This window comes from Petromyzon marinus, chromosome 6 (assembly GCF_048934315.1).
Source record: "Petromyzon marinus isolate PM22_M1 ecotype Great Lakes invasive population chromosome 6, UKy_Petmar_22M1.pri1.0, whole genome shotgun sequence".
In the NCBI taxonomy this organism is placed as follows: domain Eukaryota; kingdom Metazoa; phylum Chordata; class Hyperoartia; order Petromyzontiformes; family Petromyzontidae; genus Petromyzon; species Petromyzon marinus.
Window position 1 is genome coordinate 5,145,918 of NC_133672.1, and position 13,447 is coordinate 5,159,364.

Here is a 13,447-nt window from a genome sequence, read left to right on the forward strand (position 1 = left end):
GGGTGGTGGGGGTGGTGGTGGTGGTGGTGGGGCTGGTGGGGGTGGTGGTGCTCTACCAGCAGTGGTTGAAGGCGGGAGTGTACGAGGCGCTGTCGCCAGAAGCCGGCAATTGAAATTCCACATTCCAATGGCGAAGAAAGTTTATCCCAGGGGACAAAAAAATGTGTGGATTAGTCACAGGGGGAGGGGAGGGGGCTCATTGAGTTGACGCCCGAGGTTATATCGCCCTGGCATGCATGTGTTTGTGGGTTCGATCCCGAACCTGACGCCTATTGTATGTTTGGAGTTTGAGGTGTGGATTTTTCCCCGAGTTCTCCGGGTTTTCCATCCACGTTTAGAAATGCGCGTTTTGGAGTATTTGGCTGCGATACATTTCAACGAGATAAGCCACTTCGTTGAGATATATAGTTGGCTTTCGCGACCAATATCATCCATAAGAGTTTTTTGGGGTTAAATCGCGTAAATATATAAATGTGTCATTAAACCCGCAACTACTCTACACAGCCAGCTAGTAAGGGTTGTTACGTAAACAGAACATGCCAATTCGTCACTTGTACAGCACACCGGTGTGTTGGAGAGCCAGATTGTAAATGTTGTGGCTTGGCTCTCCAACACACCGGTGTGCTGTACTAGTGACGAATTGGCCACGTTCTGATTTAAAGCTTTCGTGACTGCAGTAATTCATATTCTTAGCTCTTTCGGTAAAGTCACGTTGAAGGGAAACAATAAAATAATAAAATATATATAAAACAATAAAAATTCTCACGACGTTTCGACCATAACACAAACGGTCGTCATCAGGTGTGTCGGTTTGCATACATTTATTTATTTTTAAACGGTGTATTTAATAATTTATAAAAAAACGTCAGCGCCACCCGCAGCGATTTGGCAGTTTATTTAGAAGGACTAGTCCATCTATGTTCTGAAAAGAGGAGGGGGGAGACGAAAAATTAATGTATGCTGTCTGAATGCCACTGTAAGCGTGAACAGTCAATTAAGGTGTATGGAATTGATGTGGCCACATGGCTGGCCTGCTCTAGACCAATTCTTCGACCACATAAATTCCATACACCCAGCCATCAGATTTACCATGAAAGTCGAAAAAGATGGCAAGCTACCTTTTTTGGATGTCCTAATTAAAAAGAGACCTGATGGTTCAATGAGCCACTCTGTCTACAGGAAAGCTACCCATACGAATGCTTATCTGAAACCGGATTCCCACCACCATCCATCACAGAAGAATTCTCTCATCAAGACTCTGTACCATAGAGCCCAATGCATATCCGACCAGGAACACATAGGCGGTGAACTCAAGCACGTACACCAAGCTCTTAAGGCTAATGGTTACTCCGACTATACAATCCGCAAAGCTATCACTCAAACCATGAAGAAGGACCCTCTTGAAGAGCCTTTCAAAACCATTACTTTACCCTACATTGCGGGGATCACAAAAAAGATCTCCAAAATCTTGAATAAACACAAGATCCAGGTCCGTTTCAACACATTACATAAAATCCGTGATCTGGTTCCATCTGTAAAAGATGTGATTCCGGACATACAGTACCCTGGTGTCGACAAACTAAGTTGCCTCTGTGGTAGTAGTTACATTGCAGAAACCAAACGCCATGTCTCGGACCGCATTCGTGAACACAAAGCAACCTTAAACACGGTAGGACCAACACCTCTGCCGTGGCAGATCATTGTTATAATTCAGTAGGCTCACATGACATTGACTTTTCCAAGACAGCGGTTCTTTGTAAGCCATCTGGCTACCATGAGAGATTCGTTCATGAGGCTATCCACATATACAAGCACAGAGACAATTTCAACCGAGAAGATGGATTCTGGCTTAGCAATCATTGGAAAGATTTGATAAACCATTTCAGGTCTTAATTGATTGTTCACGCTTACAGTGGCATTCAGACAGCATACATTATTTTTTTTGTCTCCCCCCTCCTCTTTTCAGAACATAGATGGACTAGTCCTTCTAAATAAACTGCCAAATCGCTGCGCGTGGCGCTGACGTTTTTTTATAAATAAATAAATACACCGTTTAAAAATAAATAAATGTATGCAAACCGACACACCTGATGACGACCGTTTGTGTTATGGTCGAAACGTCGTGAGAATTTTTATTGTTTTATATATATTATTATTATTTTATTGTTTCCCTTCAACGTGACTTTACCGAAAGAGCTAAGAATATGGCCACGTTCTGTTTATGTGACAACCCTTACTAGTTGGCTGTCGGGTGGTGGCGGGTTTAACGACGCATTTATATATTTACACGATCTAACCCGAAGAAAACCTTTATTATGGATATATATTTGAGTAAGTTTTCAGTTCACATAGGTCCACCCATGCTTCTTCTCCTCACACATGTACAAAACAAACTGTATAACTTTAAAGCACCTGCCCGCACCCACCCCCACGATGCTACGACCGGGCCACGAAGTCTCTCCAATGAAACGGGCAGGCACGACAGGTTCCTGTGGAATGTGCCTCGTCTGTCCCGCACGCAGAAAGGTGCAGGCGAAGCTCCACGTGGAAGCAGCGGATGTGCGGGTGCGCTCTGTTCCACGAGTGGCCCGGGTGTGACTCACGGCTCAAGGTCTCTTTGCTAATCTGAGATTCAGCCGTTCGTTATTGAACCGCCTTCCTCACGTGGCCTGAGTTTTACACCTCTCAGCACGGTCACCAATAATAGCATACATCAAAAAAAAAAGTCGCGTTACATTTCCCCCCCCCACTTATCTGGGCAACGTTTCACGCAATGTGCAGTTTCCCCAAGGAGTTTGCATGCAGATTGAAATGATATTTGCATTATTCAGTTTTGAAGAAGATGAAATTGCTTATAGGTATTTCGATTTAAAGCTTTCGTGACTGCAAGGATTCATCTTCTTTGGTTCCTTCGGTAAAGTCTTCTGGACATTCCTGTTTCTTCACCTGAGGACGGCTACTTGTGTTGTGGCCGAAACGTCGTGAGAGTTTTATTTTCTTATTTTATTTTATTATTTTATTCTCATTCTACGTGACTTTACCGAAAGAACCAAAGAAGATGCTTATAGGTATATTTCGAATTTGGGTTAGGGCTTGGGATAGATTCATGCTAGGATTAGAACTCGGGTTATAATTAAGAATATGGTTGAGGTTAGGACAAGGTTACAGTTGGGTTTAGGGTTAGAGTTGGTGTTAGATAGAGTTAGTGTTAGAGATAGATAGAGTTAGTGTTAGATAGAGTTACTGTTAGATAGAGTTAGTGTTAGAGATAGAGTTAGTGTTAGAGACAGAGTTAGTGTTAGATAGAGTTAGTGTTAGAGATAGAGTTAGTGTTAGAGATAGAGTTAGTGTTAGATAGAGTTAGTGTTAGATAGAGTTAGTGTTAGATACAGAGTTAGTGTTAGAGTTAGTGTTAGAGATAGAGTTAGTGTTAGAGATAGAGTTAGTGTTAGATAGAGTTAGTGTTAGAGAAAGAGTTAGTGTTAGATACAGAGTTAGTGTTAGATACAGAGTTAGAGCTAGGTTTAAATTTAGAGCAAGAGTTAGGGTTCAGCTTATATTTAGTCCTAGGGTTATAGTTAGAGCTACAGCATGAGTTTGCACTTGGCATAGTTTAAAGCTAGAGTTAATACTAGCGCTATGGTTACAGCTCGAGTGAAGGCTAGAGCTAGGGTTCAATGTAGTGTTAGATCTCAGGTTTAAGCTGGAGCTAGTGCTCGGGTTAGAGTTGGAGTTATGGATAAGGTCAGTGGTAGAGTTCGTTTAATTTTTGTGTTTAGTTTGTTGTCCTTCCCCCGCACCTCCGACTATCGCGGCTGGGTATGTACGAGAGTGCGGGAAAAGACCAATGGTCCTTGCACAAGTATGTACGTGTGTAGGCCTAGAGTAGTGGTTAGCATCATCGGGGCCGGGGCGACGACGCCGGCACGCTCACCCGAAGAACGTGTCCTGGCGGCGCCGGCGCAACACCAGCAAGGCTAAGACGGTGAGGCCCAGCAGCACCGTGGCCACGCACGCCACCACGATGGCCGTCCAGCTCGTGGGCCGCGCCGGCTCCCTCGTCGCTTCTGCACACGTGAACGGAGGAGCGGCGAGCGTTAAACATGGCGGCGCTCCGTCAGCGGCGGTGGAGGCGGCACGGAGGCCGAGCGGGCGCAGCCCGGTCGACCGCGCGGCCAAGGCCCCCGTGGGCTCGGCAGGTGCCAGAGTGCCAAGTTATTTATTGGTGCGTTGATGATCCGTCACCCGTCGAAGAACCCCTAACCACTGGTGATGGCCGGGTGGCCCAAGAGAGTAACGGCTCGGCGCAGCTCGGTCCGTTTCGCTACGGCCGTGGGAGCCCAGCGGTCGTGTTCAGGGTTAGGGTGGCCTCACCGGTGCGTGGGAGGCTGATGTACACGGCTGGGCCCTGCGGCCCCACGCCCACCCCCGTGTAGGCCAGCACGCGCGCCGTGTAGTTGCCACCTCCCCCCACGAAGTCGGTGATGTTCAGTTCGGCGCGCGTTGACCTCCCCACGTCCAGGTTGACCTGACACGGACACGAGGGGGAGAGATAATTCCTCCATGGTGCGGGTGTCGTGGGCGGTTCAGAAAATACCGGCTCAGCGCGGCTTGTGTCTACTTTCTCACGGGAACCTTGCCTGGTATACAGGACGTCGTGGGTTCGATCCCAACCCTGACGCATGTATGTTTTGAGTTTGCATTCTCTGCATGTATTTTTCTCCAGGTCCTACGTTTTTTTCCCTCCACATTTAGAATCAACATGTGTTTAGAGTATTTGGCGATTATAAATTTCCACGCGATGAGCCACTTCGTCGAGCTATCATTTGTGGCTCGTCGCTTCTGAAAAAGAGCTGTGTCGCTCAGTGGCGCTTATTTGGTAAAATAAAAAAATCAATCCTTTTAAAGTTTAATTTTAGTTTAGGGCAGACGATGGCGGCCTTCCCGCAGTCCGCCCTGTCGGCATGAACCTCCACAACCAATGCCATCGCTGAGGGAGTCTCACTGGAGGTGGCCGTGTGGCTCAGGTGTCAGAGACATGGCGCCGACGCCGCCTAGATCCTGGGGCTTGAGTTTCAGCTGCCACGTGATTCACCCCGGACTCCCAAAATGTGGCGAGTTGATCTTCTCAGCCTGGACACCAACTCCTGTGCAAAACAATTTAGTCCCGAATTTATCTTTTCAACTCAAGCTGACTAAATTTCAGCTCTGAGGACTGATGGGCACGCGACGGACACTCTTCTTGCGGGGCATACACAAGGTGTATCCCCGCCACCGTGTGCGGATGCAAGAGGCCTGTTCACGTGACGTCGGCTCCCAGGGCTGTTCTCTGACACGCGGTGATGCACTGCTAGCCGCTGCATTCCAAAACTTAAATGTGTTTTGTGTCCCATGCCATGGCGCTGATCGCAAGATTTCAACATAATCTGTGAATTGTTTGTTTGTTTTAAAGTGGCCTGTAAGAAAGCCTGCCTGGGTCCACGTGGGATGTTTGTACTCTCCGTTCTGTTTTTTTTTTCCTATCAACATCCTATATAAAATCCCACGTAAATTACTATTTTCCGTATTCAACGCAAGTCCTACAGATTCACACAGGTCCACGTGGGATGTTTGTACTCTACGTTCTGTTTCTTTCCTATCAACATCCTATATAAAATCCCATGTAAATTACCATTCTCCGTATTCAACGCAAGTCCTATAGATTCACACGGGCACGGAGTGAACTTTGCATCACTTCCAGGAGCTCGCCGTGCCTGCTCTGGATTTTCGCTGAAACGCGATTCGTGACGGATCAAAAAACATTCGTTCACTTCGCGAAGAGGAAGTTCAATAGTCAGGCAAATAATGCCTCCTTGATCGCGATAGCCTTGACAAGGAAACACACGGGGATATTCACATTCACACAAAGACATAGACAAAGATGCCCCGTGTAGCCTCTAACAGACTGCTGAGGCAAGTGCTGTTCGCGAGCAGCACCAATGAAGGTCGGCACGGCACCCGAGGGGGGTTGGGTGGGCAGCACCATGCCCGGCCGCCTTTGTCTCCCTCGTGGCGATGTTTACACACCGCACCAGGTACTAATTTGAAGCTTAGTAGACCTAGGGGAGGCCCAGGACCGGTTTACATAATCGTCACTGGTGTTGGTGGCCGTGAGCGGGAATCGAACCCGGGTCGCCGGGCTCGTAGCGCTAGCGCGCTGACCGCTACACTACCGCTGCCCTCATTCACAACCCACACAACGATCCGTCGAGTAGCCCGCACAGGCCGTTGAGGTTAGTGTTGTTGACGTAATGTGTGCTGAACTTCTTTCGCACCGTATGTACACAACCGTGCTAATTGTAGAGGTGCGCCTATGAAGGCCCGCATGGTGCACCGGAACCATGCGTGGCTGCCTTTGTCTCCCCAGTCCTGATGTTTGCACACCACGGACCAATTTATGTCTACCAAAGGGAAGCCGACTGCTGCAGATAATCGACACTGATTGTCAGCCGGGAATTGAATTAGGGCCGCTGGGTTTGTAGTCCAATGCACTCATCACAATGCTACCGCTCCCCCTGAGATAATATTTGCAGGTCCCACGCGGACACACACAAACAACAAAGACGAAGATCCCCCTTACAGCCTTAACAGACTTTTGGGGCAAGTGCTGTAAGCGAGCACCTACGATAGCTGCCACGGTACACGAGGGGGTGGGTGGCCAGCGCCACGCCTGACCACCTTTGTCTCCCCAGAGTCAATGTTTACACACTGCACCAGTGACTCATTTGAGGAGTGCCAGGACGGGTTGAGATCATCGTCATTGGTGTTGGCCCTCAGCAGGAATCGAACTCGGGTCACCGAGGGTTCAGAGCGCCACCGCTCCCCGCACACGCACACGTCCGCACGTCCGCACGCACAAACAACCTGCGGGACCGGCACGACGACGAGTGGGCGGCGTGCGGGCGGCGTGCGGGCGAGTCGGTCAGGGTGTGCCCATCGCGGTCAAGTTACGTACGGAGCCGGCCGCCCTCACCCCGGCCACGCCGGTTGGCTCAAACGGGCCTTACCGGCTGAAGGAAAGTTCGAGTCTGAAATCACAGCCCAACTGCTCAAACTCGAGCCACTGATTCTAAACGTGTTGTCTGTTTGAATAATTGAAGGGTGTAAGTCATTCGTGGTTGTGGCCAATTCATGGTGGTTTGCGCCGTGAGGTCGTCCGATTCCCAAACCACGGCTGAGTGATATCAGAAGTGGTTCTGGGCAACCCCCAACCCCCCACTTCACCAGCCCACACTGACCAGCATGACTGTTGCACTTCGCGACTCCTGAGCAATTGAGCCCAGCGGCAAATGTGACCCCTTGTGAATCGCCTGAGACGTTGAAAACTCTTTCTCTGGATGTCCCGCGTGATGTCCGACCTGCCTCTTCCACGTGCTAGGCGCTTCTCCAGAAACTAAAGCTCCCAAGCATGAGGAGCAAAACTCCAGGCAATGCTGAACAACGCACGGTTACAAGCTGAGAACTCGTTGGAGAGTTACACAGCGCAGCTGCGGAAAACCTTTGCAGCGCAATACCTAATGCCCCCCCCCCTCCCCCCCCACAAGACACCGTACAAAGGGAGGCACTGTTTTCTCCCCGCTGAAAAGCCTTACAGTGGAGAGCGTGACTGCCCCAATTAATAATCTCCGCTCTCACGAGCCCGCGTTGTTGTTTCCCGAGCGAGGGATACTTGCGGGAGTAGATTCGCTCGATCCGGAAAGGGATTCTTTCGTCAAGGTGAAGAAATTACACGTGCAGAAGGCGCATCTCACGACAGTTTTTGCGTTGGGGCCGATGAGATGGCCTCGCGAACGCGAGTTTGCCGCTGGTCGCAGGAGTTTCGCAGCTTAAATCCAGCGGCTGCCCCGATGAATACTGCGGTGCACAAAAACCGTAATAATACTCCGTGCCGTCTGCTTCACAGTGGGCGTTAAAGATCTCTTGACGTCATTTGCAAAGAGTTGAGCCCTTGTGTGTGCCGACGCCATGGTACAAACTTATCAAGCATTTTAAACGTTTACCCGCAAATGACTCGATTGGCATTATACTCTTGCCTTGCACTGAAGCTCACGGTGGAACCCTACGCAGCGTCGCTAAAAATCTGCTTTGGACACCAAGGTCTCAAACTGTTACAGCCGCACGTCGATTCCCCGTTGTCGCCCCCTCGGTGTGGAACTTTATCCCTTTGCGCATCCGCAACATCAAATGCACCCTGACTTTCAGTTAACATCTAAAGGCCTCTTATCTGTTTGGTCAGGGCTTTTGAGCAGCCCTGAGATTGGCTCCGCGCCTCTGAGTTGGTAACTTGTCTGAAAAATCTGGCGCGTTATAAAAGTCATTGTTATTATTATTAAACACAGTTATACAAATCATCGAGCACCTCTTGCAAAAGCTTAGCTGGACCCTCCTGAAAAAAATATCCATGAGACTCAGAGGGAGGCTTTTTAGTGGGTAAACAAGTACGATAGCACCAACGATAACAACAAAACGCGCAATTTTTCCCCCCGTTAAGTAATCGGCCACGTCATTGCTTGTCGGATTTTTTTTAAATGTAATTTGCTGTCCATGTAATTTTGTCCTGCACGTGTTAGGGTGATGTCGTGACGACCAGTGAACACTTTGCCAGGAATGTGTTACTTTACACATTAAACTTGTTAGTATGCGTGTAACTACGCGTCGATTCATTGATTAAAACAGGTTCTGGGAGCTCACGATACACAACTCCGCTGTTGCCCATTTCTCCTGCTTCGTCTTCGTTCATACGGCCGGATGGAAAAAGCAACAGATTCTAAACGTGCATGGCTTGAATGCTTAGTTCTTCTTTCAACCGACCAAACGAGGCAGGAGACGCTGTGCGGATCGCAGGATCACCGCCCGGACGTTGCACGGATGGCGTGCTGGTCCGGTGATGCGTTTCGTGGTTTGAATGTCACCACAGTCGCGAACTGTTGTGCGCTCACCGACCCACGCTGGCCAGCACGGCAAAATATGGTCAAATAATCGCCGCGACACCACGTGGCCTGTGGCGGCCCTCGTCCAGCAGTTAACTGACAAGAGGGCTCTACGCGAGCGTGATACGCTCATGCTACACTTGTGCTCATGGTCCGAACGAGACTGTACAGATGGGACTGAAACAATGAGGCACGATGCAAACGAGACGGTAAAACACCGGGCAGGAACCGAAAATCAACCGGTTCTTCAATCGAATCACGGCACGCAAATTGTGGAAGCGTTGGTGGGGCCAGACGGGCGGTCAATTGTGGGAAGCCTAAGGACGCACGAACGGATGCAATGTGACACGGACAAAGCATGAATCAACACAAAGTGACATCGTCGGGCCTTTAAGGCTCCGGTGGCCAGAAGCCCTCATAGCGACAGCCGCTACCGCTGCTGTCGCTCCCGCTGCTGCGGCCTTCCCCACCAGGCGCCTGACGAGGAGCTCGCGGGTGACAGCATCACGGGCGCGATCACAAGGCACTACTGGCTGGCCGCAGAGTCCTGCAGCGTGACCAGGAAAACAAAGAGCGTCTCAGCTCAGCCACGCAGAGCCAACGTTTCGCAATCGGAGAAGCAGCCGTGGAAAAATGAGGAAGCCCTCGACTGAAATGTTAAAATAAAATAAAAAGCCGTGCTGGCAGGGCCCCCCTCGCGCAACACCAAGCCGAGATGTACATTTTTACTGAAGACTTTCGTGACTGCAGGAATTCATATTCTTGGTTCTTTCGGTAAAGTCACGTAGATAGAAAGTAAAAGTCATAAAATAAAATGACAATTTTGCCTTTATTATTTTCAAAAAAAATTTCTATCTACGTGACTTTACCAAAAGAACCAAGAATATAATAGAGATGTCGCCATTGATAACTTCTTGAGTAACAGCAGGTTTTTTTTTGTTTCCCACATGCTACAGTTTTGTCAAGATATTGGGGGGGGGGAGGCTACGTTGTGGGCAGCACAGGGAAGTGCACCAACAATCCATTATTGTACCATACTTCTATGCTCCCATTTATTTTCTGCACGCCTTCACCAACCCGTACTAACCAGCGCGGCGAAGTACGGTCAAATAACTCGCCTCCGCCCCGCCACGACCAGCACCACGTGGTCCACTGTGCAGCTGCACCGACCGCACACTCGACAGCTACACCACTGGTCCTTAGACTCAGGATACATTGCTCGGACCGAGTGTGCAAGATTCGGTCACGTTTTAGGCCTCTGCAGCGACAAGAGGAATGACGTTCACGACGATATTGAAAGAAAGATCTCGTTTTGAATCGAGCCACAACCCCCAAATTGTGACAATTCATGGCATCACGGGGCGCGGGGAGGTTCATTGCTGACCTATTACCGGGTCCCCTTCACATTTTCGTCACTCCACCTAATAAATGTTTCATTCTTTTTTTCACTTTTTAAAATTTTAATGTTGGAACTGGTCCGGAAATTTGCTTTGGAAGGCATCAATTCTGCTGAAATTACGCAATTTAATTATTTTTTTCATGGAGACGTTTGATCCGTGTATCTTTCTTTAACACCATTCCAATGTCACGTTCAACGGGCAGCGGCAGTGGACACCACCACTGCGTTGCAACTCAAATAAGCCCAGCGCCCAGCAACAAACAGGTCCGACCGTCTCACCAAGTGCTTGTCGTTGTACCAGCAGAGCAGCCGATATCCGAGCAGCACCCCGTTGGTCAGCTCAGAGTCAAGGGCATCCCAGCGGAAGGTCAGCATGTCCTTTTCAAACTCCATGGCGAGGCCGGTGGGTGCGGCAGATGGAACTGGACAATGAAAATAAATCACAAGGTCATATGCCCCTGTCCAGCAACTTCGATCCACCAAATCCAGGCACACGAGTATCCCAAGGACAAATCTGCGTGTAAAGGGTGATAGAGCATTTCAGTAGTCAGGCGCCTCATTTGTGGAATGTTTTGCCCGAGTACATTAGGGACGCTCCATCAGTCGAGGTTTATAGGGCTCTTTTGAAAACAAATTTATTTTCTCTTGCGTATCCATCTGCATACAGTGAGAGAAAAAAGTATTTGATCCCCTGCTGATTTTGTATGTTTGCCCACTGACAAAGAAATGATCAGTCTATAATTTTAATGGTAGGTTTATTTGAACAGTGAGAGACAGAATAACAACAAAATATGGAAAAACGAATGTCAAAAATGTTATAAATTGATTTGCATTTTAATGAGAGAAATAAGTATTTGACCCTCTCTCAATCAGAAAGATTTCTGGCTCCCAGGTGTCTTTTATACAGGTAACGAGCTGAGATTAGCAGCACACTCTTAAAGGGAGTGCTCCTAATCTCAGCTTGTTACCTGTATAAAAGACACCTGTCCACAGAAGCAATCAATCAATCAGATTCCAAACTCTCCACCATGGCCAAGACCAAAGAGCTCTCCAAGGATATCAGAGACAAAACTGTACACCTACACAAGGCTGGAATGGGCTACAAGACCATTGCCAAGCAGCTTGGTGAGAAGGTGACAACAGTTGGTGCGATTACTCGCAAATGGAAGAAACACAAAAGAACTGTCAATCTCCCTCGGCCTGGGGCTCCATGCAAGATCTCACCTTGTGGAGTTGCAATAATCATGAGAACGGTGAGGAATCAGCCCAGAACTACACGGGAGGATCTTGTCAATGATCTCAAGGCAGCTGGGACCATAGTCACCAAGAAAACAATTGGTAACACACTACGCCGTCAAGGACTGAAATCCTGCAGCGCCCGCAAGGTCCCCCTGCTCAAGAAAGCACATACATGCCCGTCTAAAGTTTGCCAATGAATATCTCAATGATTAAGAGGACAACTGGGTGAAAGTGTTGTGGTCACATGAGACCAAAATGGAGCTCTTTGGCATCAACTCAACTCGCCGTGTTTGGAGGAGGAGGAATGCTGCCCATGACCCCAAGAACACTATCCCCACCGTCAAACATGGAGGTGGAAACATTATGCTTTGGGGGTGTTTTTCTGCTAAGTGGACAGGACAACTTCACCACATCAAAGGGACGATGGACGGGGCCATGTACCGTCAAATCTTGGGTGAGAACCTCCTTCCCTCAGCCAGGGCATTGAAAATGGGTCGTGGATGGGTATTCCAGCATGACAATGACCCAAAACACACGGCCAAGGCAACAAAGGAGTGGCTCAAGAAGAAGCGCATTAAGGTCCTGGAGTGGCCTAGCCAGTCTCCAGACCTTAATCCCATAGAAAATCTGTGGAGGGAGCTGAAGATTCGAGTTGCCAAACGTCAGCTTCGAAACCTTAATGACTTGGAGAAGATCTGCAAAGAGGAGTGGAACAAAATCCCTCCTGAGATGTGTGCAAACCTGGTGGCCAACTACAAGAAACGTCTGACCTCTGTGATTGCCAACAAGAGTTTTGCCACCAAGTACTAAGTCATGTTTTGCAGAGGGGTCAAATATTTATTTCCCTCATTAAAATGCAAATCAATTTATAACATTTTTGACATGCGTTTTTCTGGATTTTTTGTTATTATTCTGTCTCTCACTGTTCAAATAAACCTACCATTAAAATTATAGACTGATCATTTCTTTGTCAGTGGGCAAACGTACAAAATCAGCAGGGGATCAAATACTTTTTTCCCTCACTGTAGGGTTGTTTTCCTCTTAGTTCTAATGTCAAGGGTTTTTCTGGAATTGTGTTGTAAAGCGCTGTGAGGCCTTGCGTGAATGGTGCTATATACAAATGAGTTTTACTTACAAGGCGGTCAATTGGAAAAAAAGATCAAAGGTGTTTATGGGGGCAGAAGGCTGTTGGACTTGAGAGTGAGATTTTTGTTTGTTTTGCGATGGGTTATTTTTCCCCTTCATTCCACCGAGAGATAGCACAAGCGGGTGCAGCTGATCTTTGTGGTTCATCAGCAATGCCATGTGTGGCGTTGCTGCTTCTTGTTGTTATGTAAGAAGGCTCAATCTTCCTTCGTGCGGCGGTGGGGAGTTAAGCAACCGTGTTCGTACGTTCGGGTGAAGGTCTTTGGGTGAGAGAGTAAGCAGACGGCTGTCAGGAGTCGACCGGTGAACGTATGAAACGCTGCCAACGACTGATGCAAGCGGGCAGCGGTGTTACTAATTGGTCCACGTTTTAAAATGTGGTGGCCGGAGCTCCGCTCTGTGTGGGCAGTCCCCATAAAATGCAGTGGCCAGTAAAGCTTCACTGGCACGTAACTTGAAGTTCGGCTTAATTATTTTTTTACAGGACTAAACAAGTGCAATGCAATGTGGATTCATACCGTGTCGAAATACGACCGCATCTCAAGACGCTAGCAGTAAAAGTGATAGGCAGAGTCATTGAGGAAAGTTTTGAGCCATGGACTTAAACAGGGTCAGGGAGTTGACAGCGCGGATTGCTGGGGAACAGGACTCGCAGTGTATGGGGGCAGGAGAGGAAAATGAGCGACCTCCAATA

The 13,447-nt window shown here is 48.4% G+C and overlaps 1 protein-coding gene across 1 annotated transcript in view; it reads right to left on the reverse strand.

Moving 5' to 3' along the window:
* Positions 1-13,447, reverse strand: part of LOC116939774 (tyrosine-protein kinase receptor UFO-like) — an 81,475-nt gene that overhangs the window by 24,736 nt on the left and 43,292 nt on the right. Inside the window, exons 8-10 of the mRNA XM_032948566.2 lie at positions 10,648-10,790; positions 4,375-4,528; positions 3,935-4,067 (exon numbers count right to left, since the gene is read on the reverse strand). Of these exons, the coding sequence (XP_032804457.2) occupies positions 3,935-4,067; positions 4,375-4,528; positions 10,648-10,790 (430 nt within the window). The remainder of the gene's footprint in view (positions 1-3,934; positions 4,068-4,374; positions 4,529-10,647; positions 10,791-13,447) is intronic.